The sequence below is a fragment of the Ovis canadensis genome, chromosome 9, assembly GCF_042477335.2.
Source record: "Ovis canadensis isolate MfBH-ARS-UI-01 breed Bighorn chromosome 9, ARS-UI_OviCan_v2, whole genome shotgun sequence".
NCBI classification, from domain to species: Eukaryota; Metazoa; Chordata; class Mammalia; order Artiodactyla; family Bovidae; genus Ovis; species Ovis canadensis.
Window position 1 is genome coordinate 89,195,552 of NC_091253.1, and position 26,494 is coordinate 89,222,045.

Genomic DNA, 26,494 nt, shown 5'->3' on the forward strand with positions numbered 1-26,494 from the left:
CTTGCTGGTGGAAAGACTAATGAGTCTGTGCGGGTTTAAAGGGCTTTGCAGACAGGCTGGGAGGTGCCACATGCATATTAGGGATTCACTGGTCTGCTCTACAGGTGCCGAGGAAAACCATTACCTGTCACTGAAGAAATGAGATGCCACCCCCCTTCTCACAGCCCCTGAAATGTGGAGTCGCCTGAGTGGGAAGCCACTCAGCTGACTGCAAGTGGTGCCTGTGGTTCCAAGTATTGCCCTTGAGACTTCCTAGCTGCGGCCAGTGTTGGAGGCTGCTGTTTGTTTTTTGGTCTTCCTGTAGCTCAAATGGTAAAGAATCTGCCTGCAATGCAGGAGACCCGGGTTTGATCCCTGGGTCAGGAAGATCCTCTGGAGAAAGGCATGGCAATCCACAAGAGTGGTTTTTTTTTTTTTTTCACAAGAGTGTTCTTGCCTGGAGAATCCCATGGACAGAGGAGCCTGGTGGGCTACAGTCCGTGGGATCGCAAAGAGTCGGACATGACTGAGCGACTAACGCTACTACTACCCACAGCTGGCCTCTCACAGCTGGCGGTCCCTGGGACCGTCTCTGAACTGCAGATCCACGCTTAGAAGGAAGGCTGCCCACCTCTTTGAGGTGCCACTCAGCAATGCCACCCATCACCACCTAACCTCGCGTATAACACCTGAACTCTACTGAAGGCAGACCAGCCCAGACACCCGCTCCAAACTGAATGCAAATCCACCCGGTCCTTGCCAAGGGAAGCAGTAATGGATTGATCTATTAACCTAGATTATCATAAATATGCCTTTTGCTGAGGACCCAGACTGGGAAAATGCTAAGCTCAGCCACAAACGAAGTCTTTAAAATTCAAATGGTGACTAACAACTAGGACAGAGAACTGGGAGCACTTGGTTGAAACTCAAAGGAGAGCAACTGGATGCGTGGCCTCCCCTCTCTCTTCCCTCCTGGTGTTTCCCCATCAGGCAAGGCTGGACGGGACACTCACGCTCACACCGTTTTCCGTCCGCGGCCAGGGCGTAGCCACTGTAGCACTGGCAGACGAAGGAGCCCAGCAGGTTCACACAGAGCTGCTCACAGCCGTGGTCGTCCGCTGCACACAGATCCTGGACTGGGGCAAAGCGGCACCATTAGAACTTGGCTCAGAAGGAGGTGACTCTTGGCACAGGGCCGTCAATGAGCAACTCTACAGCGCTTGGAAAAATAACTCTTGACTGAAAGTGATATAAGAAATTTTGGAACATTTTGGAAATTTTGGAAAATGAAAAAAAAAAAAGAAAAGAAAATTCAACTGTAATCTCCCCACCTGCAGTCCTACCATCCAGAGAGCACCTCTGTTAATAGCTGGGTGAGTTTCTATGTATGTAAGGGCCTCCCAGGTAGTGCAGTGGTAAAGAATCCACCTGCCAAGGCAGCGGACGCAAAAGACAAGGGTTCGATCCCTGGCTTGGGAAAATCCCCTGGAGCAGGGAATGGAGTAGGAACCACTCCAGTATTCTTGCCTGGAAAATCCCATGGCTAGAGGAGCCTGGCGGGCAATAGTCCATGGGGTCACAGAGAGACAGATGTGAGTGAGCACACACAGCCACTTATGTATACATAAAAGCACATTTTTCAAAGCTGGAATTTTTCTTCTCTATTAAATGCATTAGAAATTTTTAAATTAACATCAATATGTAGCAGGAGAATGATGGATGGTTCTTGAGGATTGAAGTTATCATGAGCAGGCCTTTGTGCTTGTCCGAATCAAGTACCATTCGTATTCTCTGAGAACCTAAAGGCTTTGTAATCAGTCTCACCAATGCACCCACCTATGTACACAGTCTCAACAAGATCATTTGGTGCTGTCTTTGACATTTTGCAGAAGCTGGGAGAGAGCGCGGCGAAAAGACCTGCTACTCCACCAAAAACACAGCAGGTCTGGAAGAGTCCCTTATTTCCAAGTCTGCCTTGGTCTCTTTAGACATACTTTCCCTCATTCCATTTCTCTATCAGAAGGATGTTTGAAAATCCTCTTTGTGTTCCATTTATGCATCCCAGTAATAAAGAAGGAAAATGGGAAGCCAGAAGAATTTGGGTAGAGATAACAAAGATAGGGAGAAATCAATATATGGTCTGAAGTGAAGAGAAGAGAAAGTCATGCCGTCACATCCGACTCTTTGTGACCCCGTAGGATTGTAGCCCAACAGGCTCCTCTATGGTGATTAACAATGCTATTCCAGTCAAATATTTATTATGTGTCCACAAGGTGCTGAGCTCTGGCTCTTTATTCAAATGCAATGTAAGAATACATTCACAGTAGTGCACAGAACTAAGAATATATCAGAGGATGAAAAGTTTAAAGGCATTTTTAATCCTTCATCGACTCAGTGTCCCCTTTGAAGAAATTGGCTGACGTTATGACATTATTTCTCAGCAAGGATAATGACTTGGTTTCATAACTAGCTCTTTCAGTGACTTTACCATTAAACTTGGAGAAAATCAGAGAGCATTAAAGGGATTGAATACATTAAAAATTTTTTCTTCCTCTGGTTAAAAGTTATCACTGTGACAGCTATGGTAAAAACTTAATTCACTAGAAAGTTTGATTAATCCCTGAATCCAGTGACTACACTTTAATGTAACCTCCTAGGTCTTTGAGTTTTATAGTTTATTATACTTTTTGATAAATGTAGAATATCAAATGATAAAAAGATAAAAGCTGACATATTTAGCACCTCTATCAAATGCATTAATTTTTTAAAAAATAGAAGCTACATCATAAGATTAAAAAATATTTAGGTCTAAAATTCCACAAAGAAGGAGTCTGGTTTTAAAATGCTAAAAGAATTATTTTCACTCCTAAATCAATGAAGTAGATGAAAAAATTACAGATGCAAATTCCTTTCTTTACCTATCTTATTTCTATCTTATATTTCCAATTGGGAACTCCAATTGATATTTCCCATGGATCCAGATATAGGGAAAATAACAATAATCAGAAGAAACTTCAGCTCATGCAAAAATCATAGTGAGTAATTGAAGAATGACAAAATTTACAGTTAGTTACAAGCCTAAGCCAGAGATACAAGAAAAATCGGAACCATCAAATACTTTTCATTTATTGAATCAACAAAGCACCTACTCTGTCCCAGGCACTGGGGATGTAGTGTGAACCAACAAAGGGGCTCCTGCCATCATGCAGCTTGTATTCTAAGAGTTAGGAAGGTGAAGTTCTAAGAAGAGCAGTTCTGATAAAACACAGAAGTGGAATTTATCCAAAGAAAACAAAAACACTAATTCAAAAAGATATATGCACCCCTATGTTCATTGCAACATTATTTACAATAGCCAAGATATGGCAGCAACCTAAGTGCCCATCAACAGATGAATGGATAAAGACGTGCTACATAGAGTCAATGAAATATTACTCAGCCATAGAAAAGAATGAAATTTTGCCATTTATAACAACATGGATGAACCCTGAGGGTATTAGGCCAAGTGAAATAAATCAGACAAAGACAAATACTGCATGATCTCATTCATATGTGGAATCCATAAAACAAATGAAGTAACATAACAAAACAGAAACAGATTCATGGATACAGAGAACCAACTGGTGGTTGCCAGAAGGTACAGATTGGGGATATGGATCAGTGAAGGGGATTAAGAGGTACACATTTCCAGCTGTAAAATAAATAAACCACTGGGATATAATGTACACATAGGAAATATAATAGGCAATATTGTAACAACTTAATATGGTGACAAATCGTAACTGGATTTATTGTGGTGATTGTTTCATAATATATGCAGTGGAAATGTAAAATACTGAGTCACTATATTGCATACCTGAAACTAAACTAGTATATATATGTGTGTGTGTGTGTGTGTGTGTGTGTGTGTGTGTGTGTATAGGCTTCCCTTGTGGCTCAGCAATAAAGAATCTGCTTGCAATGCAGGAGACTGCCTGGATTGCAGGAGACACCGGTTCAATCCCTGGGTCAGGAAGATCCCTTGGAGAAGGAATTGGAAACCTATTCCAGTATTCTTGCCTGGGAAATCCCATGGACAGAGGAGCCTGGTGGACTACAATCCATTGGGTCACAAGAGTCAGATGCAACTTAGTGACTAAACCACCGCCTCCACCATATATGTGTGTGAGTGTTTCTGACTGAAAGAACAGTGGATGCAAAAGGCATTCATGTGGAAAAAACTAGCCCTGTTTGAGGATTGGGAGAGCCAGAGTAGCTATCAGATGCACCCTAAATAACTAAAATACAAAACAGAACATGCTAGAAATCCACAAGAGAGGTGCTGCTGATACAACGGGAGTTCAGAACGGGGATGGATTACGGCCAGCCCAAGCTGGATCAATCAGAAGAGGCTGGCAGGCAAGCAAGAGACACGGAGGCCAGCAAGAGACGCGGAGGCCAGCAAGAGACGTGGAGGCCAGCAAGAGACGCGGAGGCCAGCAAGAGACACGGAGAAAAGGAAGAGGATCCACCTGGAGCTGAGGGGACAGTAAACGTGCAGAAGTGGAGGAAAAAGCAGGACAGATAGGGGAGCTGACCCCCGTTCCGGGAATTCCAAGGGAAGCAGCAGGAGGGGGCGTCGGAAGGACAACTGACACCGACGGCAGAGGGCCTGGGAGCAGGCTGCCTGGTCTCAACCCTGCTCATCGGGGGACGTCTCAGAAAGGGAGATGGGCCGTTTCCCTGACTTGTGCTGTGAGAGTAACTTTGGCGACATCACAGTCTATTTTAGCTCTGGGAGATGGAAAGGATTTAGTGTACGGATAAATGAAAGCCACCTCTTTGGGAACAAAGTGGTAGCTCTCTGACTTCCATGCCAAAGTAGCTTTGGTTTGCGCGTGTGCGGACGGGAAAATCAACTTCTTGACAGGAGGACCTTCCACTGTCCGTCAGAGCTGTTGGCCACACCCACTGGCTGTCAGCGCGTGTCTGTGCACCTCTGACTTTTCCCTCCTGGCGTGTGTGCGTGCGTGCGTGCTCAGTCATGCAGTTGTGTCCGACTCTTTGTGACCCCATGGACTGAAGCCCGCCAGGTTCCTCTGTCCATGGAATTTTCCAGGCAAGAATATTGGAGTGGGATGCTACTTCCTACCCCAGGGGATCTTCCCGACCCGGGGTGGGAACCCACGGCTTCTGCATCGGCAGGTGGATTCTTCATCACTGAACCACCTGGGAAGCCCTTCCTGGCATGTATCACCATGTTAATGCCATAGGCATTTATATACTGACGTATATACCCTGTCTCCCTTGCCAGGCTCCCTAACCAGGAGGGGAGCGTCCCTGCACAGACTCCTGATGGCTGGACAATGACACCCCAGGACACTGGAACAGCCAGCCCCCAAGCCTCAAGCCCATCTCTGAAGGTGGGGTGGGAACTCCTCCACCTGGGTCCCCCTGCTCAGCTCCCACAGTTGCTTTGCCTCCTCTCTTTGTCCAGCAGGAACCCTGCCTAACAGTGGTTACCAAGGAGGGGTGAGAGTTTCATTTTTTCTGTTATTTATAATTACCTGCTTTTGAATTTTCTAACAAGAGTTTATACCAAGAGCTCTTATAATAATGAAAAAAAATCAATGTTACAAAAGAACCTCTTTGAAAGAAGCATTTTAAAAGCAGTGAACCCTGCCAGTGCAGAAGATGAAAGCGACCCGGGTTTGATCCCTGGGTCGGGAAGATCCCCTGGAGAAGGAAATGGCAACCCACTCCAGTATTCTTGCCTGGGAAATCCCATGGACAGAGGAGCCTGATGGGCTATGGTTCACGGGGTCACAAAGAGTCAGACAAGACTGAAGCAACTTAGCACACAGACATAGTACCCTGAACTACGTCTATCCCTCTAGGCCCAGTTCCCATCTCCATTTGAAATAGGTTGAAAAATGTAGATTGTATGAAAACAGTGAACCAAGATCTTGAAGCAATAATTATCTGTCTTTGAATTTTCTAACAAGAGTTTATACCAAGAGTTTTTATAATAATGAAAAAAAAAATCAAGGGCTGTCTCACCTGACTTGTGCTGTGGAAGAGTAACTTTGGTGGCATCACAGTTTACTTTAGCTCTGGGAAATTGAAAGGATTTAGTGTATGGATAAATGAATAAAGTGTCTCCCTTGCCAGGCTCCCTAATCAGGAGAGGAGCATCTCTGCATGAACTCCTAATGGCTGGACAATGACACCCCAGGACACTGGTACAACCAACCCCCAAGTCCCAAGCTTGCGGCCAATTTCCAATCCCAATTGAAATAGATTGAAAAATGTGGATGAAAGCAGTGAACCAAGATCTTGAAGCAATAACCATTTCTCCCCCAAGACTCCCCCCAACAGGGTAGGCAGAGAGGTCACGAGGTGCTCCTTCCTTCTGGGACAGGACAGCCCTGAAGCCCTGCAGGGTCCAATCCGTCAGAGCAGCGTGCACCCCCTCAGTGGCCCATCAGAACCATCTAGGGCCCTTCGGCAAATACGCCCAGCTTGAATCAGGCAGCAAGGGCCGGGGTGCAGGCAGCAGTGTTCCCGAAGCTCCCAGATAACCCAAGTGTGCAGCCAGGCTGAGTCATTGAAACTCCCAGGTAAAAAGTCCTCATATTCATCCAGGGAAAGACACAAGAGTCAGCCTTTGTCTACTGTCTCCAGGCTCAGATTCTTTTAAACAAATCTCGATTTTTTTTTTTTTTTCCTGTCCTTGGACCTCTCTCCAAGTGTCTGAAAGACCCTGGACGCTACGTGAAGGCGCAGAGTGTGGTAGGAACAGGAGGATCATGGCTTGCATTCCAGAAGAACATCCCACAAACAGCAGGCCTGCCAGTTGGCCTCGGGCCTTTCATATTGTTTTTAGAACATTGGGGATTTATGGCCACTAGTGATCTGTACTGTCCCAAAGGAAACCATTGAGGGATTAATTTAATTAAACAAAGACAAAGGAATAAATACAGACTAGGTTCTGACAAAACAACTTTGTTGTTTTTCTGGCAGTGGTTGCTTTCATTGGAAACAAATACAGATGTTTTTGGATGATTCTTTATTCTTTAGAGAAATAGCACTTCTTTTTCTCACAGCCTGGGTAGATTTCAGTGAAGGATGATAAAACTGTGGGGGGTGGGAAAAGCTCTAAATTCAGAGCTCCCGTTACCCTTTCAAGCCTTCTCTACCCCATGACTCCCACTCATGACTACTGACTTCAATCTGACGTCACCTCCTCCAGGAAGCCTTCTCCAGGTTGGCGGGGCTTCACGTTTTCTTCCCCTGGGCTCCTTGAGCTCTCTACACATGGCTCTACTAGAGCACTTATGCATTTATCCCACAGTATTATCCCACAGTAGGCACTTTGAACTCACAAACCAAAACTTAGTAACAGTATTTATCCCACAGTATTAGAAGAACCCGATCACAAGTCTGACGGCCTCACGGGAAAGTGAGCTGATGTGACTCAATTTGATTCCCCAGTGCCCTAGCGCATGGAATTGGTGTCCCATAAGTGTTCATTTGCTGAAAGAACAGTGACAGAGTCCCAACCCCCCTGCCTCCCAACAGGGATGTCCTAGAGTCCTGCAATATCTCCTCCACTAGATATGGGGTCCTGGGTCCTGGGAAGATGAGTGAGACAGGAACAAAACTCTTCCCGAGTCTCTGTACCTCTCCTCGTCCCCAGCAAGAGATAGTCCTCTCCCAGCAGAGGACAGTGACATCAGGGAGCCGGTCTCCAGCTACAGACACTGGGAATCCTCACAACAGCTAAGGATCCAGCTGTCTTGCTGTCTCCTGCATCCCTGGTGCCTACCACACTGCCTGGCACATGACAGGGGCTCATCAAGTGCTTGGGAATGGGTGAATGGACCCAGCACCTGAAACACAGGGTTGTCAGGCTTTCCTCGCTCATCCTTCTTACCCAGGCTGTAAGCTCTGAGGGGCACAGGGTAAGTCTTGGTGGTTCTCAGGGTACCCCTGATACCCACATGCTTCACACAGCTGGTGCTTAGTGGACGTGTGTTGAACTGACTCGAGAGTAGCCAGCCTGGAGTACTCCGCGATGGAGGGCTCTTATCTGACCACTCCCTGTTAGAGGTCAAGTTCCCGGTCATGGTTTCCCTTACCACAGTTAAAATGTAGCGCTTAATTTGCAATTGATAATTTAATGTAAACTTCCCCTGCCGTTTGAAGCCAGTGCTTGTTCTGTTCAGCCCTCCAGCTCAACTTGCATGGTGTTTCGCATGTGGTCAATTTTTTAAAATATATTTAAATGACTGAATGCAATCATTCATCAAATTGTTCAAACTGCTGGGAAAACAACAGTGAACGAAATAATTGATCCCTTGATTTTAAAACAATCAATGATCCCTCTTGCCATGGAGTTGATATCCGAGTGGGAAGCCGGCTCCTATTGACTCACATTGACGGACCATGCCCACCTCTTCCCAACTCTGCATTCAGCAAGGCCAAGTGGGTAGCGTGAAATCAGCCATGGTGGCAGTATTGACACCACAGGAATTGGTGAACGTTACAAACTGGGTATTTTCCCCCTGGAGATCTGGTTGTTGAACATTCACTAGCATACCATGGACAGCGGCCAGATGTACCATGAACAGCTTAAACCATATATTACTTAGAAGTACTGTGGAACAAAAGCAGGACAGAGCAATAGGAGTGTGGAGGGAAGGGAGCTTCTGTTTTACACAGTGTGGTCAGAAGGCCAGCTCACAGAAAAGATTACTGTATACCAGGACCTGAGGCAGGTAATATGAAAAAGCAGGGGTCAGGAGGACTGAATCTTGGAGGAGGAGATAAGGGGCAGTTATGTTTCTTCTTCTTTTTTAAAGAAAATATTTATTTATTTGACTGCACCAGATCTTTAGTTGTGGCATGAGGGAGCTAGTCCCCTCAACCAGGATCAAACCTGGGCCACCTGGGAAGTCCCATGAGTGATTGGGAGTGCAGAGTCTTAGCCACTGGACCACCAGGGAAGTCCCATGTTTCTTTACATAGGGTACAAGGGAGGCGATCAGATAGGATGAAAAGAATATTGCCTTTGGAGTCAGACCTGGCTTCAGCAAGGTGACCTGTGTGACTTCGCATAAGTGATTTCCGTGAGACTGAATTTTCACAGAGGTTAAATAATTAAGTCAAGAAAACATCTTATTGCAGGGTTACATGAGATAATATAGATGATAAAGTACTTGAGAGATAGTAGGTACTCAGCAAATATAAGCTTCCTTTTTTCTTGTACTTGGTCGTGTCCAACTCTTTGCAGCTCCATGGACTGCAGGCCCTGGGCTACTCTGACCATGGGATTTCCCAGGCAAGAATACTGAAGTAGATTGCCATTTCCTATGCTAGGGGATCTTCCCAATCCAGGGATCGAACCTGCATTTCTTGCATCTCCTGCATTGGTGGGCGGGTTCTTTACCACTAGTGCCAAATGTCTTAGGAGTGCAGGCCTAGTTAAGCTTGGAGAAGAGGTGACCCCAACCAGATTTTGCCTACATCACAATTTTAATACAACATCACTTTATTGGGTGCCTATGAAACCCCCCAGAGAAGGCAATGGCATCCCACTCCAGTACTCTTGCCTGGAAACTCCCATGGACGGAGGAGCCTGGTAGGATGCAGTCCATGGGGTCGCTGAGTCAGACACGACTGAGCGACTTCACTTTCACTTTTCACTTTCATGCACTGGAGAAGGAAATGACAACCCACTTCAGTGTTCTTGCCTGGATAATCCCAGGGATGGCGGAGCCCAATGGGCTGCCGTCTGTGGGGTCGCACAGAGTCGGACACGACTGAAGCGACTTAGCAGCAGCAGCAGCATGAAACCCCCACATGTGGACACTAGATTCAGATCACTTTAAACAACATCAGTGCATCTGGCTAAGTTTTAGTTTGTGAGTTCTAGGCTGACTTGATCTGATACAGCAAAGTAGGCAATTTTGAATTTTACAGCAAAAGATCTCAACAAACTCAAACAATGCCTTGCCAGAGGGCATGTGTTAGTATATAGCTGACAGTCAGCAAAATCTGCTGGCTTCTCTTCCTGGAGAGTTTTAGGAGGGATGTAAACCCCATCTGCTCGGTCTCCCCGATGAAATAAATCAGGGAGGATTTGATAACTAAGAGCCCCGGGGCTGTGCTCACATCTATCCCTGGTGTTTCCCCTGAGGCTCACAGGCATTCTAGATTTAAGGGCCTTCCTCCATGTGTAATCTTGAAAGCCTGGCACAGGGCCTCAGCCCAGAGAACTTGGAAAACTTTCATCTGGTTACCCCGGACAAGAAAGAAGCACGGGACAAAGACTGTAGCGGTTGCAGCTGACATCATCCTAGATGAAATAAAAGGGTTTTTACTGACTTTTCAGAATTTTATACAAGCCACATGGCATGCTATTGATACCAGTGACAATCTAATCTCTCCTTTAGAGTTAAAGCAAAATGAACACCTTTAAAGACATGCTCTACTTTCTTGGTAAAGAACCTGCCTGCAAATGCAGGAGATGTAAGAGACAAGGGTTCGATCTCCAGGTTGGGAAGATACCCTGGAGGAGAGCATGGCAACCCACTGCAGTATTCTTGCCTGGCGAATCCCATGACGGAGGAGCCTGGCAGTCTAGGTCTATGGGTCACACAAAGTTGGACACGAATGAAGCAACTTAGTACACACACATGCTGCTATTGAGCCTGAGATGGAGAAATCAGAAATTATTTATCACAGGAAGAGAGAAGAGAAATGTATTATTAGAGCTGCTATTTCTCTCTGCTGGGAAACAATGGGATCTCTGCCTGCTCCAACCCGAAATCTCACTTGGAGCTAAGGCTCCGCAAAAGCCTGAGAAACCCAAGCCTGCATTTTTAGGGACTATCCCCCTTCTTTCATTATGTCTGAAAGCCCTAATCGTATTTTGACAGCTGCTGTTTGAATTTAAAGACTTTCAGCAGTTAATGTGAGTCATCAGCCTTGTGCTTCCACGCTGGAAGAAACAAAAGCAAGCCAATGTCACCCACAAAAACAAACCTGTCCTTTCAGGCAAACTCCAGCTGTGCCTTGCTCGCATCCCTCCTCCCCCAAAGCTTCATGCTTTTTCAATCAGTTATCCTATTCATGAACTGAGATTTTAGTTTCCGTTTGAGAGGGGAAAAAGAGGAGGAGCCCCAAAACAAAGCCTGAAAACATAAGTGTATCTGACCGAATGAGGTTGATCGAAATCAGAAATAAGCGTGAACGAATAAGGCCCTAGTCTTGCTGAGCGCTTTGCAATTTCTAAACGGCTGTCAATCACAGCATCCCTTTCTCATTACGAACTCCCTACGGAGCAGCCATCTCTCAGGGAGTGATCTAGCTTAAAATAGCTGGGCCAGTGGTTTTCAAACTTGAGTTTAAGATCAGAACTCCCAGGAGGGCTTGTTAAAACACATCCTCCTGGGCCACACCCCTAGAGTCCCTGATTCAGTAGGTCTGGGATAGGTACCGCGCGGGAATTTGCATTCCTAACAAGCCCCCGCTCCCGCCCCCACAAAGCCGCCCGCTTGTGTGCGCATGCGCAGTCTTCTCCTTCTAGCACTAGGTCTGAGCTCTGCGGGCTGCCCCCAGCTGAGACCCCGACCACCTCTTTCCGCACTCCCTCTCTCCCTCCAAGATTCCATGCATTTTCAGGGCCAATGACCACCCCAAGCATATCCAGCCAGGCATTTTCCTTTAACTCTAACCCCCATCTCCTGCTGCACCCAACCAAGAGTGGGCTCTTGCCCAGACTCGCTCTTGCTTTCCCCAGCAAAACCAGGTTTCCTCTCTGATAACTGAAGTTAGCAAACACCCCTCACCCACTATTCTCCATCTTAGGTCATAAACTCTTCCCCTGGGTGGGGATTATTGCTATGATCTAATTAATTCCAGGGGCATAAGAAACAGAAGCACTGAGTTGATTGAACTGATTTGAATTGTAAACTGATTGCATCGTCCACCTTCTGCTCCGCACGTGCAGAGCACCAGGGAAGCCAAGATCTGAGTATTCCTTGGATCTCCAACATATGAAAGACACGCTTATTTCTCTCCCACACCCCACCAGAGTATCTGGCCCATAGAGGGGAATGAATAAGTGCTGAATGAATAAAGGAAAGAGTGAGGGGATAGGTAGATTTCTGCACTCATTCTCTACCTAAATCTAATACTACATTATGTATTACTGCCAGGGTCAATGTACTAAAACGTGGTTTTCCCTCTGACACCCTGTATTCAGCCCCTCTATCCACCAAAGACCACAGCTGGAAGTCAGCTTGAGAAATCAAATCACCCCATAATTTGTTCCAGCTTAAATTCCTTTTCTCATCCCCCACTAATGCCCCAAACATGCTCTTCCAAACAAGCAGTCTGTTCTAGTTAGCATCCTCCAAAGACCACAAGTCCTGCAGTTCTTTCCTCTTCTTTGACTTGCTAGAAAATCCCTTCCTCCCCAAGCCCTGATTGTTCCACGGCTCTCTAATCTCTTCTCTTGCAGCCTTCTGTCTCAGTACCACTTACCTTCCCAAACCACACTGTTCTGTGTGTATGTGTGTGTCTATATAAACTATACCATAAACTACACATGTTTCATGTATACAGTCTGATACATTTGACATAGCAACATATCATCACCATAATCAAGATAACATACCCATCACCTCCAGATCCCCAGTTTCCTAGTTGCCATTGGTAGCCCCTCCACCTGCCCCATCCCTCCCCCTGGTCCCAGGCAGCCACTCATCTGCTGATCTGTATCACACAGCTTAGTTACCATTCCCTAACATTTCATATAAATGGAATCCTACAGTATGTACTCTTTTTCTGGTCTTGTTTCTTTCATTCACCCGGGCTGCCTTGACGTTCATCCAACCTGCTGCATGTCAGTGTGCTGTGCTCACTCGCTCAGTCATGTCTGACTCTGCGGCGACCCCATGGACTGTAGCCTGCCAGGCTCCTCTGTCCATGGAATTTTCCAGGCAAGAACACTGGAGTGGCTTGCCATTTCCTTCTCCAACATGTGTCAGTAGTTCATTCTTTTCATTGCCCACTAGTATTACACTGTATGCATGTCTCACAATTTATCAGTTCACCTGTTGATGATTTGAGTTGTTTTGATTTGATTTGAGTTGTTTCCAGTTTTGGCTTATTACAAGTAAACATCTGTGCTCAAATCCTGGTTTGAACATAAACTTTAATTTCTTATGAGTAAATACCTAAAAGTGGAATGGTTCGATATCATGGTAAGTGCATATTTAATTTTGTAAGAAACTTCTAATCTGTCTTCCAAAGTGGTTGAACCATTTTGTCTTCCTGCCAGGAAAAATGATGACTCTGTTTCCAACTTTGCCATTACTTGACATGGTCAATATTTTAAAATGTATTCAATCTAGTGGAAGTAGAGTGGGGGTATCCTTTTATGGCTTTAATTTGTATTTTCTTTTTGACTAATGAGGTTGAGCATCTCTTCTTTATATATTTTCTTTCGTTTAGTGTCTATTCAAATCTTTTGCCCGTTTTGACTGGGCTGTTTATTTTCCTATTATAAAGTTATAAGAATTCTTTATAAATTCTAAGGTCCTTTGTTGGATATATTTAATTTCAGTCTGTGATTTGCCTTTTCAGTTTAATAGCAGTGTATTTTGCAAGCAAATATTTTAATTTTGATGATGTTCAATTTACTGAGTTTCTCTTTTGTGTTCTGTGCCCTATTTAAAAAATCCTTGCCAAACCCAGTGTCATCAATTTTTTCCCTACATTTTAATCTAGACATTTATATGTTTCTCCTTTATATTAACATTTAAAATCAGTTTTAAATAAATTTTTGTATATGGTATGAGGTAAGGGTCAAGGTCCATTTTTTTTTACACATGGGAATCCAATTGTTGTAACACCATTAGTTGATGACATTATTCTTTTCCAGTGAATTTCCTTGGCATGTTTGTCAAAAATCATTTCACCGTAAATGTGTGGGTCTGCTTCTGGATTCTATTCTGTGCCAGTGATGTCCACTGTTACATGACTACCACACTGCTTTGATTACCATTGCTTTATAGTCAGTCTTAAGATAATTTGACCCCTCCAACTTTATTTTTCTCAAAGTTTTACTTGATTCTCATTATTTGCAGATTCCAGACTTGCCAGTTTACCTACTTTATAAAAGGTACTGGGAACCTAGAATCGATACTTGGGCATTTTCGTGGTCATTCATGGATCTGTGCAGAGTGGTGAAACTATTGAGCCACTGCACTTTCCTAGTGAAAGTCCAACAGTGCTCTGCCTTCTTGTTTTGGCACTCATGCTATAAACAAGTATCTTTTTTGTGCTCCCCTTAAAGCCATAATTTTAGAATTTGTGTGCTGTCTGTTGGTCACTTCACTGTTTAAAACGGCCCCTCCGAGTAGTGTTGAAGTGCTGTCTGGTGTCCCTAAGGCAAGAAGGCCATGCTCTGCCTTAGGGAGGAAGAATGTTAGATGAGCTTCATTCAGGCATGAGTAACGGTGCTGTTGGCTGTAAGTTCAATGTCAATAAATCAACAATGTATACTTGATCAAAGTCGTGTCGTGAAGTCACTCAGTCGTGTCCGACTCTTTGTGACCCCATGGACTGTAGCCCACCAGGCTGCTCCATCCATGGAATTTTCTAGGCAAGAGTACTGGAGTGGGCTGCCATTTCCTTCTCCAAGGGACCTTCCCAACCGAGGGATCCAACCCGAATCTCCCACATTGCGGGCAGACGCTTTACTGTCTGAGCCACCAGGGAATCACTAAGGTGTCTTTAAACAGAAACACCCCTAAAATAAGGTTCTGTATTAATTTGTGAAATATTGTGGCCAGATACTCACAGAAATCTAGTCAATCTAATCACACTAGGACCACAGCCTTGTCTAACTCAATGAAACTAAGCCATGCCCACGGGGCAACCCAAGATGGGTGGGTCATGGTGGAGAGGTCTGAGAGATTGTGGTCCACTGGGGAATGGCAAACCACTCAGTATTCTTGCCTTCAGAACCCCATGAACAGTATGAAAAGGCAAAATGATAGGATACTAAAAGAGGTACTCCCCAGGTCAGTAGGTACCCAATATGCTACTGGAGTTGAGTGGAGAAATAACTCCAGATAGAATGAAGGGTTGGAGCCAAAGCAAAAACAATACCCAGCTGTGGATGTGACTGGTGATAGAAGCAAGATCTGATGCTGTAAAAAGCAATATTGCATAGGAACCTGGAATGTCAGATCCATGAATCAAGGCACATTGGAAGTGGTCAAACAGGAGATGGCAAGAGTGAACGTCGACATTCTAAGAATCAGTGAACTAAAATGGACTGGAATGGGTGAATTTAACTCAGATGACCATTATATCTACTACCGTGGGCAAGAATCTCTCAGAAGAAATGGAGTAGCCATCATGGTCAACAAAAGAGTCCGAAATGCAGTACTTGGATGCAGTCTCAAAAACGACAGACTGATCTCTGTTCATTTCCAAGGCAAACCATTCAATATCACAGTGATTCAAGTCTATGCCCCAACCAGTTACGCTGAAGAAGCTGAAGTTGAATGGTTCTATGAAGACCTACAAGACCTTTTAGAACCAACACCCAAAAAAGATGTCCTTTTCATTATAGGGGACTGGAATGCAAAAGTAGGAAGTCAAGAAACACCTGGAGTAACAGGCAAATTTGCCCTTGGAATGCAGAATTAAGCAGGGCAAAGACTAATAGAGTTTTGCCACGAAAATGCACTGGTCATAGCAAACAACCTCTTCCAACAACACAAGAGAAGACTCTACACATGGACATCACCAGATGGTCAACACCAAAATCAGATTGATTATATTCTCTGCAGCAAAAGATGGAGAAGCTCTATACAGTCAACAAAACAAGACCAGGAGCTGACTGTGGCTCAGATCATGAACTCCTTATTACCAAATTCAGACTGAAATTGAAGAAAACAGGGAAAACCGCTAGACCATTCAGGTATGACCTAAATCAAATCCCTTATGATTATACAGTGGAAGTGAGAAATAGATTTAAGGGCCTAGATCTGATAGATAGAGTGCCTGATGAACTATGGAATGAGGTTCGTGACATTGTACAGGAGACAGGGATCAAGACCATCCCCATGGAAAACAAATGCAAAAAAGCAAAATGGCTATCTGGAGAAGCCTTACAAATAGCTGTGAAAAGAAGAGAGGCAAAAAGCAAAGGAGAAAAGGAAAGATATAAGCATCTGAATGCAGAGTTTCAAAGAATAGCAAGAAGAGATAAGAAAGCCTTCTTCAGCAATCAGTGCAAAGAAATAGAGGAAAAGAACAGAATGGGAAAGACTAGAGATCTCTTCAAGAAAATTAGAGATACCAAGGGAACACTTCATGCAAAGATGGGCTCAATAAAGGACAGAAATGGTATAGACCTAACAGAAGCAGAAGATATTGAGAAGAGGTGGCAAGAATACACAGAAGAACTGTACAAAAAGGATCTTCATGACCTGGATAATCACGATGGTGTGATGACTCATCTAGAGCCAGACATCCTGGAATGTGAAGTCAAGTGGGCCTTAGAAAGCATCACTATGAACAAAGCTAGTGGAGGTGATGGAATTCCAGCAGAGCTATTTCAAATCCTGAAAGATGATGCTGTGAAAGTGCTGCACTCAATATGCCAGCAAATTTGGAAAACTCAGCAGTGGCCACAGGACTGGAAAAGGTCAGTTTTCATTCCAATCCCAAAGAAAGGCAACGCCAAAGAATACTCAAACTACTGCACAATTGCACTCATCTCACACGCTAGTAAAGTAATGCTCAAAATTCTCCAAGCCAGGCTTCAGCAATACGTGTACCGTGAACTTCCTGATGTTCAAGCTGGATTTAGAAAAGGCAGAGGAACCAGAGATCAAATTGCCAACATCCACTGGATCATGGAAAAAGCAAGAGAGTTCCAGAAAAACATCTATTTCTGCTTTATTGACTATGCCAAAGCCTTTGACTGTGTGGATCACAATAAACTGTGGAAAATCCTGAAAGAAATGGGAATACCAGACCACCTGACCTGCCTCTTGAGAAATCTGTATGCAGGCCAGGAAGCAACGGTTAGAACTGGACATGGAACAACAGACTGGTTCCAAATAGGAAAAGGAGTACATCAAGGCTGTATATTGTCACCCTGCTTATTTAACTTATATGCAGAGTACATCATGAGAAACGCTGGACTGGAAGAAACACAAGCTGGAATCAAGATTGCCAGGAGAAATATCAATAACCTCAGATATGCAGATGACACCACCCTTATGGCAGAAAGTGAAGAGGAACTAAAAAGCCTCTTGATGAAAGTGAAAGAAGAGAGTGAAAAAGTTGGCTTAAAGCTCAACATTCAGAAAACAAAGATCATGGCATCTGGTCCCATCACTTCATGGGAAATAGATGGGGAAACAGTGGAAACAGTGTCAGACTTTATTTTTGGGGGCTCCAAAATCACTGCATATGGTGACTGCAGCCATGAAATTAAAAGACGCTTACTCCTTGGAAGAAAAGTTATGACCAACCTAGATAGCATATTCAAAAGCAGAGACATTACTTTGCTGACTAAGGTCCATCTAGTCAAGGCTATGGTTTTTCCTGTGGTCATGTATGGATGTGAGAGTTGGACTGTGAAGAAGGCTGAGCACCGAAGAATTGATGCTTTTGAACTGTGGTGTTGGAGAAGACTCTTGAGAGTCCCTTGGACTGCAAGGAGATCCAACCAGTCCATTCTGAAGGAGATCAGCCCTGGGGTTTCTTTGGAAGGAATGATGCTAAAGCTGAAACTCCAGTACTTTGGCCACCTCATGCGAAGAGCTGACTCACTGGAGAAGACTTTGATGCTGGGAGGGATTGGGGGCAGGAGGAGAAGGGGATGACAGAGGATGAGATGGCTGGATGGCATCACTGACTCAATGGACGTTGAGTCTGAGTGAACTCCGGGAGTTGGTGATGGACCGGGAGGCCTGGTGTGCTGCGATTCATGGGGTTGCAAAGAGTTGGACACGACTGAGCAACTGAACTGAACTGAACTGTGGCCAGAGGCTTGCAGGAAACTAACTCTATATTCCCCCTAGGAACCATAATCCAGTAACCACTAGTTCAATGTTCACAGAGACTTACAAACTATAACTATTGTGAGTAATAAGCAGTGATTTTATTTGAGTATTCAATTGTTTTTTTTTTTAATTTTCAACTATATTTTAGAATCAGGTCATCAGTTTCTACTCAAAAATGTCTGCTAGGATTTTGATAGGGATTGCTTTAAATCTATAGATCATTTTAGAAAGGATTGACATCTAAGCAATAGTAAGTCTTCTATTTGATGATTTGCTGATCTTTCCATTTCTTTAGGTCTTCTTTAATTCCTGCAGACATCATTTGTATTCGTCAATGTATAGATCATGCCGCATTTTGCTAATTTATCTCTAATTTCTATATTTCTTATACTATTGTAAAACTTTTAAAATGTCTATTTCAGATTTTTGTTGCAGTATATAATAATGAGAGAATAGCACTGAAACATGTATATTATCATACATGAAACAGATCACCAGTCCAGATTTGATGCATGAGACAACGTGCTCAGGGCTGCGCACTGGCATTACCCTGAGGGATGGGATGGGGAGGGAGGTGGGAGTGGGGCTCAGGATGGGGAACACATGTACACCCATGGCTGATTCATGTCAGTGTATGGCGAAAACCACTATAATATTGTAATTAGCCTCCAATTAAAATAAATAAATAAATAAATACAATCAAATAATTTTGTATATTGACCTTTTATCTTGCAACCTTGCTGAATTCATTAATAAATTTTGGAGGTTTTTTGAAGATTCGATTAGCTTTTCTACATATGCAGTCAAATAGTCTGTAAGGACAGTTTTACTTTTTCCTTTCCAATCTGTATTAATTTCTAATTTCTTTTTATTTCATATAAATATTATATGATTTATTATATCAGTTAAGACATCCAGTCCAACATTGAATGGAAGTATGGCAAAGGACATACTTTTTTGTTCCTTATCTTAAAAGGAAAGCACTTAGTCTTTTACTCTTGGGTATGATGTTAACTCCTGTTGTTCAGTCACTCAGTCATGTCTGACTCTTTTGACCGCATGGACCGTAGCATGTCAGGTTTCCCTGTCCTTCACTATCTCCTGGAGTTTGCTCAGACTCATGTCCATTGAGTTGATGATGCCATCCAACCATCTCTTCCTCTGTTGCCCCCTTCTCCTCCTGCCCTCAATCTTTTCCAGTATCATGATATTTTCCAAGATGTTAACTCTAGGTCTTTTCATATATGTTTTTTATCAAGTTGAGGAATTTCCCTTTTATTTCTAGTTTATTGGAGAGTGTTTTATCATGAATGAACATTGGGTGTTGGCCAATGCTTTTTGGGCATCTGTTAAAATGATCTTATGATTTTACATTTTTTAGGCTATTAATATGGTAAATTAAATTATATTAATTTTTATTGAAGTATAATCAATATTGTGTAAGTATAGTTAATATGTACAAGTATACAATATAGTGATTCACAATTTTTAAAGTTATAAAATATTGGTTATATTCCCCGTGTTGTACAATATGTCCTTACAGTTTATTTTATACACAATAGTTTGTATCCCTTAATCTCCTATCCCTATTTACCCCTCCCCTTCCCCTCACCCCATGGGTAACCACTAATTGGTTCTTTATACCCGTGAGTCTGTTTCTTTTCTTATTATAGTTACTAGTTTGTTGTACATTTTTAGATTCCACATATCAGTGATATCACCCAGTATTTGTCTTTCTCTGTCTGGCTTATTTCACTTAATATAAAAGTCTCCAGGTCCATTCATGTTGTTGCAAATGATAAGATTTAATCCTTTTTAAGGCTGAGAAGTATTCCATTGTGTGTGTATACCACATTTTCTTTATTCATTCATCTGCTGATGGACACTTAAGTTGCCTCCATACCTTGGCAACTGTAAATAATGCTGCTATGAAAAACAGAGTGCATATCTTTTTGAATTAGTGTTTTTGTTTCTTTACAATGTACACCCAGGAGTGGAATTGCTGGATCATATATAGTTCTGTTTTTAGTTTTTTGAGAACCCTCTATACTGTTTTCCACAGTGGCTACACTAACAGGATTCCTTTTCCCTTACATCCTCACCAGTGTTTATTATTTGTGTTTTTTTTTTTCTTTTTCTTTTTTGATGATAGACATTCTGAGAGATACGAGGTGATATCTCATTGTGAATTTGACTTACAATTCCCTAATGATTAGCAATGTTGGGCATCTTTTCATGAGCCTGTTTGCCATCTGCCTGTCCTCTTTGGAAAAATGCCTATTCAGGTCTGCCCATTTTTTTTCTTTTTTCACTTCAGTTGTTTGTTTTGATGTTGAGTTGCATGAGCTGTTTATGTATTTAAGATAGTAACTCCTTATCAGTCATATCATTTGCAAATATTTACTCCCATTCTGAAGGTTATCTTTTTGTTTTGTCTTTTCTTTAACTGTACAAAACTTTTAGGTTTAATTAGATCCCATTTGTTTATTTTTGCTTTTATTTTCTTAACTTTAGGAGAGAGATTCAAAAAAAAATTGCTATGATTTATGTTCTGTCTATGTTTTCCTCTAGGAGTGGTTCTGTGGTTCTGATCTAACATTTAGGTCTTTAATCCATTTTGCATTTATTTTTGTATGGTGTGTTAGAGAATGTTTTAAGTTCATTCTTTTACATGTAGATGTCCAGTTTTCCCAACACCACTTAGAAGAAACTCTTTTTTTCTCCACTGTATATTCTTATCTCTTCTGTCATAGTTTAATTGACCATAAGTACATGGGTTTATTCCTGGACTACCTATTCTGTTCCATCAGTCTGTGAGGTTTGTGTGTGTGTGTGTGAGACAGAGAGAGAGGAGAGAGAGAGATTACATACTGTTTTAATTACTACAGCTTTTTAACATAGTCTTAAACCAGGGAGTATAATTCCTCTAGTTCTTTTCTTCTTTTTTAAGATTGTTTGACTATTGATGGTCTTTGTGTTTCTATACAAATTTTAAAATTATTTGTTTTAGTTCAAAAAAAAATGCCATTGGTATTTTAATAGGAATTGCATTGAGTCTGTAGATTGCCTTGAACAACCAAAGTTGTTAATGGGTTCTAGCAGTTTTCTGGTGGCACGCTTACAATTTTTCTACGTAGAGTATCAGTCATATATTAATTCATTTTTTAAAAAGCTTCATTGATTTGTCTTTGGCTGTACTGGACCTTTGCTCTACTTGTGGTGAGTGGGACAGCTCTGTAGCTGCGGTGCTCGGGCTTCTCCTTGCAGTGGCTTCTCTTGTTGCAGAACATGGGAGCACCAGCTTCAGTAGCTTCAGTATGTGGGCCCAGAAGTTGCACCTCTTGGGCTCTAGAGCACAGGGTCAGCAGTCGTGGCACACAGGCTTAGTTGCTCTGTGGTACATGGGATCTTCCCAGATCAGGGATGGAACCCACGTCTCCTGCATTGGCAGGTGGATTCTTTACCACTTACCAGCCAGGGAAGCCTTAATTATTGATTTTTAATTATTGATGTTAAACCAATGCTTGTACTAAATCCTACTTGGTCTTGATTACATTATATATACGGATTCTATTTGAGAAGTTTTTAGGAATTTTTTTCATTCACATTCATGAGGAATGTTGCTTATTGCTTTATTTTCTGTTTTTAATAATGTGGCTGTTTCTCTGTCACATCAAAGGGGTCATGTCCTTTGATTAAACTGTAATATAAAAGCTATTAAGTTGCTTATATAACTTGGGAAAATAATCTCAGGAACATATCTGAACAATAAAACTGTAAAATGCATTTGATATGTTTCTTGAGAAAAAATGAGAAAGCTGGACAAGAAAGTTTACATTTTCTTGCCAAGTGAAGTTTTCTAAGTGTTACATTTTCATTATTCTTCCAGACAGATTAAATATTCCAGAAGGGAGACAAAAAGGGAAAATTCCTTATTTTTTTAAAATAAGATAAAGTTTGTTCTTGTTAATGAGAAAAGAATTCAAGGATAGGGGAATGGTGGAGGAAAAGAGATATATGAAGACAGGCGCATTTCATGAGGATTCCAACTCCCCCTCACATTTTTAAATGGGGAAAGAGAAGAACATAAACTTCTATTGAGCCCATATGGGTTATGCACTTGGTAATGCTTTTATGTATATATTATGGCTTTGGATGGGGAAGACTTTTTGGAGACAGAAGAATCTTACAGTGTTGCCTCCAGTACATTCCAAATAGCTCATATGGTATGGACAAAATGTTAAAGGTAAAATTATTTAATGTACTTGATCTTGTCTTTAAATAAAGGGGCATATTTTGAGACACTGACTAACTGATGTCCAAAAAAGGGTTGTTTGGACAATGAAGAGACCCAAATCCAGGTCACCTAAAGATGTGTTCATGCCTCCCCTGAAAAAGAGAAAATTAAATGAGGTGGGGCGATTACATTCTTCAATAATCAAAGGGCTTCTCTTTTTAGCTGGAAAGGGAAATAAACTTTTTAGTATATGGCTTCAGTTGGCCATACACTTCAGTATATGATCCTTCAGAAATAGGATCAAAGGTGGGAATTACAAAGAGTAGGATTTCAGCTCAACCACTGACCCAAGCTACCCTGGAGGTGGGATACGGGTGCTTTGTAATGATCTGCGTTCCAGATGGGTGACGATGGATGGATAGGCACCATCACTCTGGGACACCAAGGAGAAACAGAATTCCTGGGCTAAGAGGGAGAGGACGCTAACAGTCTGATAGACAAGGTCTGTTTCCACTTGAAGAACCTATGACTCAGCAATGTCTACCTCCCATCTCCACACAGGCAGGGTATGACTAGAAAATGGCAACTATAGCGTGTGTGTATGTGTGTGTTTGGAGGCCATCGCCTCTCACAATCATCCTGTACATGACAGAATCACAGGAGTTAGTAGTGAACTTGTGGGAATGACAATCATTTGAATGTCAGACCTGGTGATCTGGTTCTGAGTCTCCTCTGAGATAAGGAAGTGCTTTGAACTTGCCTGTCCTCTTGTGCTTGGAGGAGTGTCTCTGGCTGCAGGACTGCTTGCCAACTCAAGGATCATGGGACAAGCGATGCTGGCAAGCATCGAATGATGGGCAAAAGCCAGGACCATGCAGTCACACCTAACGGGACTTGGGTTCTGGCTTAGTCTCATTACTAGCCCTATGACCTCAAGTAAATTGTCTAACCTTTCTGGCATTCATTTTCCTTATCTGTAAAATAAAATGCTAAACCTACTTTAAGAGCTTGATGTCAGAATTAATGAGATAACAAATATAGAACACTCAGGAGAGCTCCTGGCACACGGTATAAACACTTAGTAAGTGATTATAGTTAGTCCTGACCTTGTGTGTAGCATATTGGGCTAAGCAGGGGCTGCAATCACTTTGGGCTGCAGTTATCTTGGTCATTTATTTGACTTCTATGCAAGAATGTAACTTCAAGAGAGCAGGAATATTGATGTTTTAGGTACTATTTCATTTCTAGAAGGTTGTTTTTTTTTTTTTTCTACCCCCCCCTCCCCCTCCGGCTTTTTTCATGCTGAATAGCTTGCAGGATCTTAGTTCCCTGACCAGGGATCAAACCATGTCCACTGAAGAGGAAGTGTAGAGTCTTAACCACTGGACTGCCAGGACCTCCCAGGGCCTGGCACATCTTAAAGGCTCAAAGCTGGAAAGGGCTGTGTCTCATTCCTCTCCAGGTCCAGAGAGTTCCTCTCCGTGTTGGCAGAGAGCAGCCCAGAAACAGAGGTCAGGGTCTGGCCCAGACTCCCCTCTGCACAACTTTGAACTGTCCACCAGACCAAACTCAGGGTTGACAAGGATCAGTTGATGGTTTGTCACCACCCTTCCCCTCTTGTGGGTGAGGAAGCTGAGTCAAGGAGTTAAATCACCAGCTCAGGGTGACATACAGCTAGAATGTCACAGTTGAAACTGAGAGGGTTGAATGTCAGGGTCCGCAGACTCTGAAGGCCTTCATCCTTCCACAAGGCCCGCTGGTGTACAATTTCAGGTGGGCAAACAAGAGTCATTATTATGATCTTTTCCTGGGAGAGAGAGAAAATGCTCTTTTTGACTGGACATATTAAGGTAAGTCTGGCGCCGACAATAAAGGTAGTTCCTCTGCTTCCAGGTGACCGGAGGGCGGGGTCAGCTGGGATGGGGGCGGGGTCAGCTAGGATGGGGGCGGGGTCAGTTTGGACGAGGGGCGGGGTCAGCTGGGACAAGGGGCGGGGTCACTTGGGAAGGGGGCGGAGTCACTTGAGACAGCTGAGCCCTACTCCCCTCCTACCCTGCTCCGTTCCCTCCCAACTGCCTTGGCTGGCTGAAGCTAGGGAATCTCAAACCATGGCAGCAGCAACCTAGGTCAGAAGTTCACAACAGTCTGCAGCCATACTACCCTGAACACGCCCAATCTCATCTGATCTCGGAAGCTAAGCAGGGTCGGGCCTGGTTAGTACTTGGATGGGAGAAGTTCATAGCAAATGCAGATGCCAAGGTCCCACCCAGACCTGCTGACTATCAATCTGGGGGCGCCGGGAGGTGGGCGGGGTCAGGGGTCAGCTTCCTGGGTGTCTCTTCCCCTGGTACTGAAGCTTGAGAACCACTACCTGGGCTCAGGCCCCTCCGAGCTGGGCCTCCCCGCCCCTCCACCTGGTCAGTATGTCAGAAGCCCAGACAGTTTCTGCCTCATGCCGTGTGATGCACCCACAGCCCCAGAACTGGAGAGAACACAGGCCCCAGACCCGGGAGAGCTTGGGGCCTCAGAACTTGAGGTGGGGCCAGGCAGGGGGTCTGGCAAACCTGGTGTGTGGGGAAGGCCTGCTCATGACATCAGGGGGAGAACTTTTTATGTTTCATTTGCTGATCTCAAGATATCTCTGGATTGACTAAGCCAGAGCATGGAAAACGGATCCTGGCACATGCCGGGATCCCAGCAGATCAAGGGAGCAGGAGACAACGGCAAGAATTTCCTGAGAGCCCATTGGACTGCAAGGAGATCCAACCAGTCCATCCTAAAGGAAATCAGTCCTGAATATTCATTGGAAGGACTGATGCTGAAGCTGAAACTCCAATACTTTGGGCACCTGATGCGAAGAACTGACTCATTGGAAAAGACCCTGATGCTGGGAAAGATTGAAGGCGGGAGGAGAAGGGGACGACAGAGGATGAGATGGCTGGATGGCATCACTGATGTGATGGACATGAGTTTGAGTAAGCTCCGGGAGTTGGCAATGGACATGGAGGCCTGGAGTGCTGTAGTCCAATGGGGTCGCAAAGAGTCAGACACGACTGAGCAACTGAACTGAACTGAAAGAAGGGAAGAGCAGGACAGGAGTTAGCAAAGTGGAGGGAGGCTGAGTGCTCTGCAGAGAAACCCTGCTGGGGTGGGAAGGGGAGAGTGGGAGAAGGCTCCTGGAGAGGATAGGGCATGTCTGAGATGTTTAGCTTGTTTGCTGAGCAGTGTGTGAGGTGACTCTGCCTGAGCTCCCTCAGTCCTCCAGTAAATTCTATTCAACCCATGAGCATATGGTATAAGAGATTTTCGTTGTGAAAACCAAAGAAGGGTCAGGGGTTCAAGCGGAAGACCAGGATGATTCAGACTCCACTCAACCAGCAACCTGGGATCCTGGGTTCTGGGAGCAGCTGGAGAACACAGGGACCCCTCCCCCAGGGGGGGGGCTCACAGAGTCTGGGTGCTTTGAGCTTCTACAGGCCACCAACCGGAGGAGTCGAGCAGATGTTCCCTAATCTTGGGGGGGGCAGGGAGGCCCCTAGCCAACCACTCTCAACCCACTGAAAAGTGAGAAGACAAAAGGAAAATGTGGTTTGGCTCCATAAACGCGATACTAATTACAGCCATTTGTGCAAACTGCTTTCCATTAGGGCTTAATTACTTACCATGCAGTATAATCACAATTACGCATTACATGACCTACATGTCAGATTTGCTGAGTTTTATTTGCCTCCACGTGGGCTGGTCTCCTTCATGTCCTGAGGAAGTCTGGTTGTTTTCTAGGCTATTAATGTCTTTATTTATAACTTGAAAAAAAAAAGTATAGGCACAACACTCAACGTATGTGTAATTCTCTCCTCTAAGAGGCGGATTACCTCATGCGGCTCTAATGTCAGTATATTGTCCAGTACGGGGGTTTGGCCAAAAAAAGAGAATGTGAATTCTGTTAGCACTTCATATCTGTTTGCCCTTTTTTATTTAGGAGACCTATAAAGCGTCCCCCACCCGACCAATTAGATTCCTGCACTCTTCTAAAACAGAACTTGAATAATCATTCCCAGCCAACATTAATAACTCACCCTAAATCCATGCTTCAAGGAAGATTAAAAAAAAAATACAGAAACAACTCCTCAGGGTGAAACAGAGCAGGACCCTATGGTCTTTAACCCCTCCCTCCACCACCCCATGTCCTCTGCCT

The 26,494-nt window shown here is 43.7% G+C and overlaps 1 protein-coding gene across 3 annotated transcripts in view; it reads right to left on the bottom strand.

Annotated features, from left to right (window-relative positions):
• MATN2 (matrilin 2) overlaps positions 1-26,494 on the bottom strand; it is a 166,610-nt gene that overhangs the window by 74,754 nt on the left and 65,362 nt on the right. For 2 of the 3 annotated variants that reach the window (XM_069600543.1, XM_069600542.1), the window contains exon 5: positions 993-1,115. The exons of the other annotated variant lie outside the window; for it this stretch is intronic. In XM_069600543.1, coding sequence (XP_069456644.1) covers positions 993-1,115 — 123 coding nt within the window. The remainder of the gene's footprint in view (positions 1-992; positions 1,116-26,494) is intronic. 3 annotated transcript variants of the gene reach the window in all.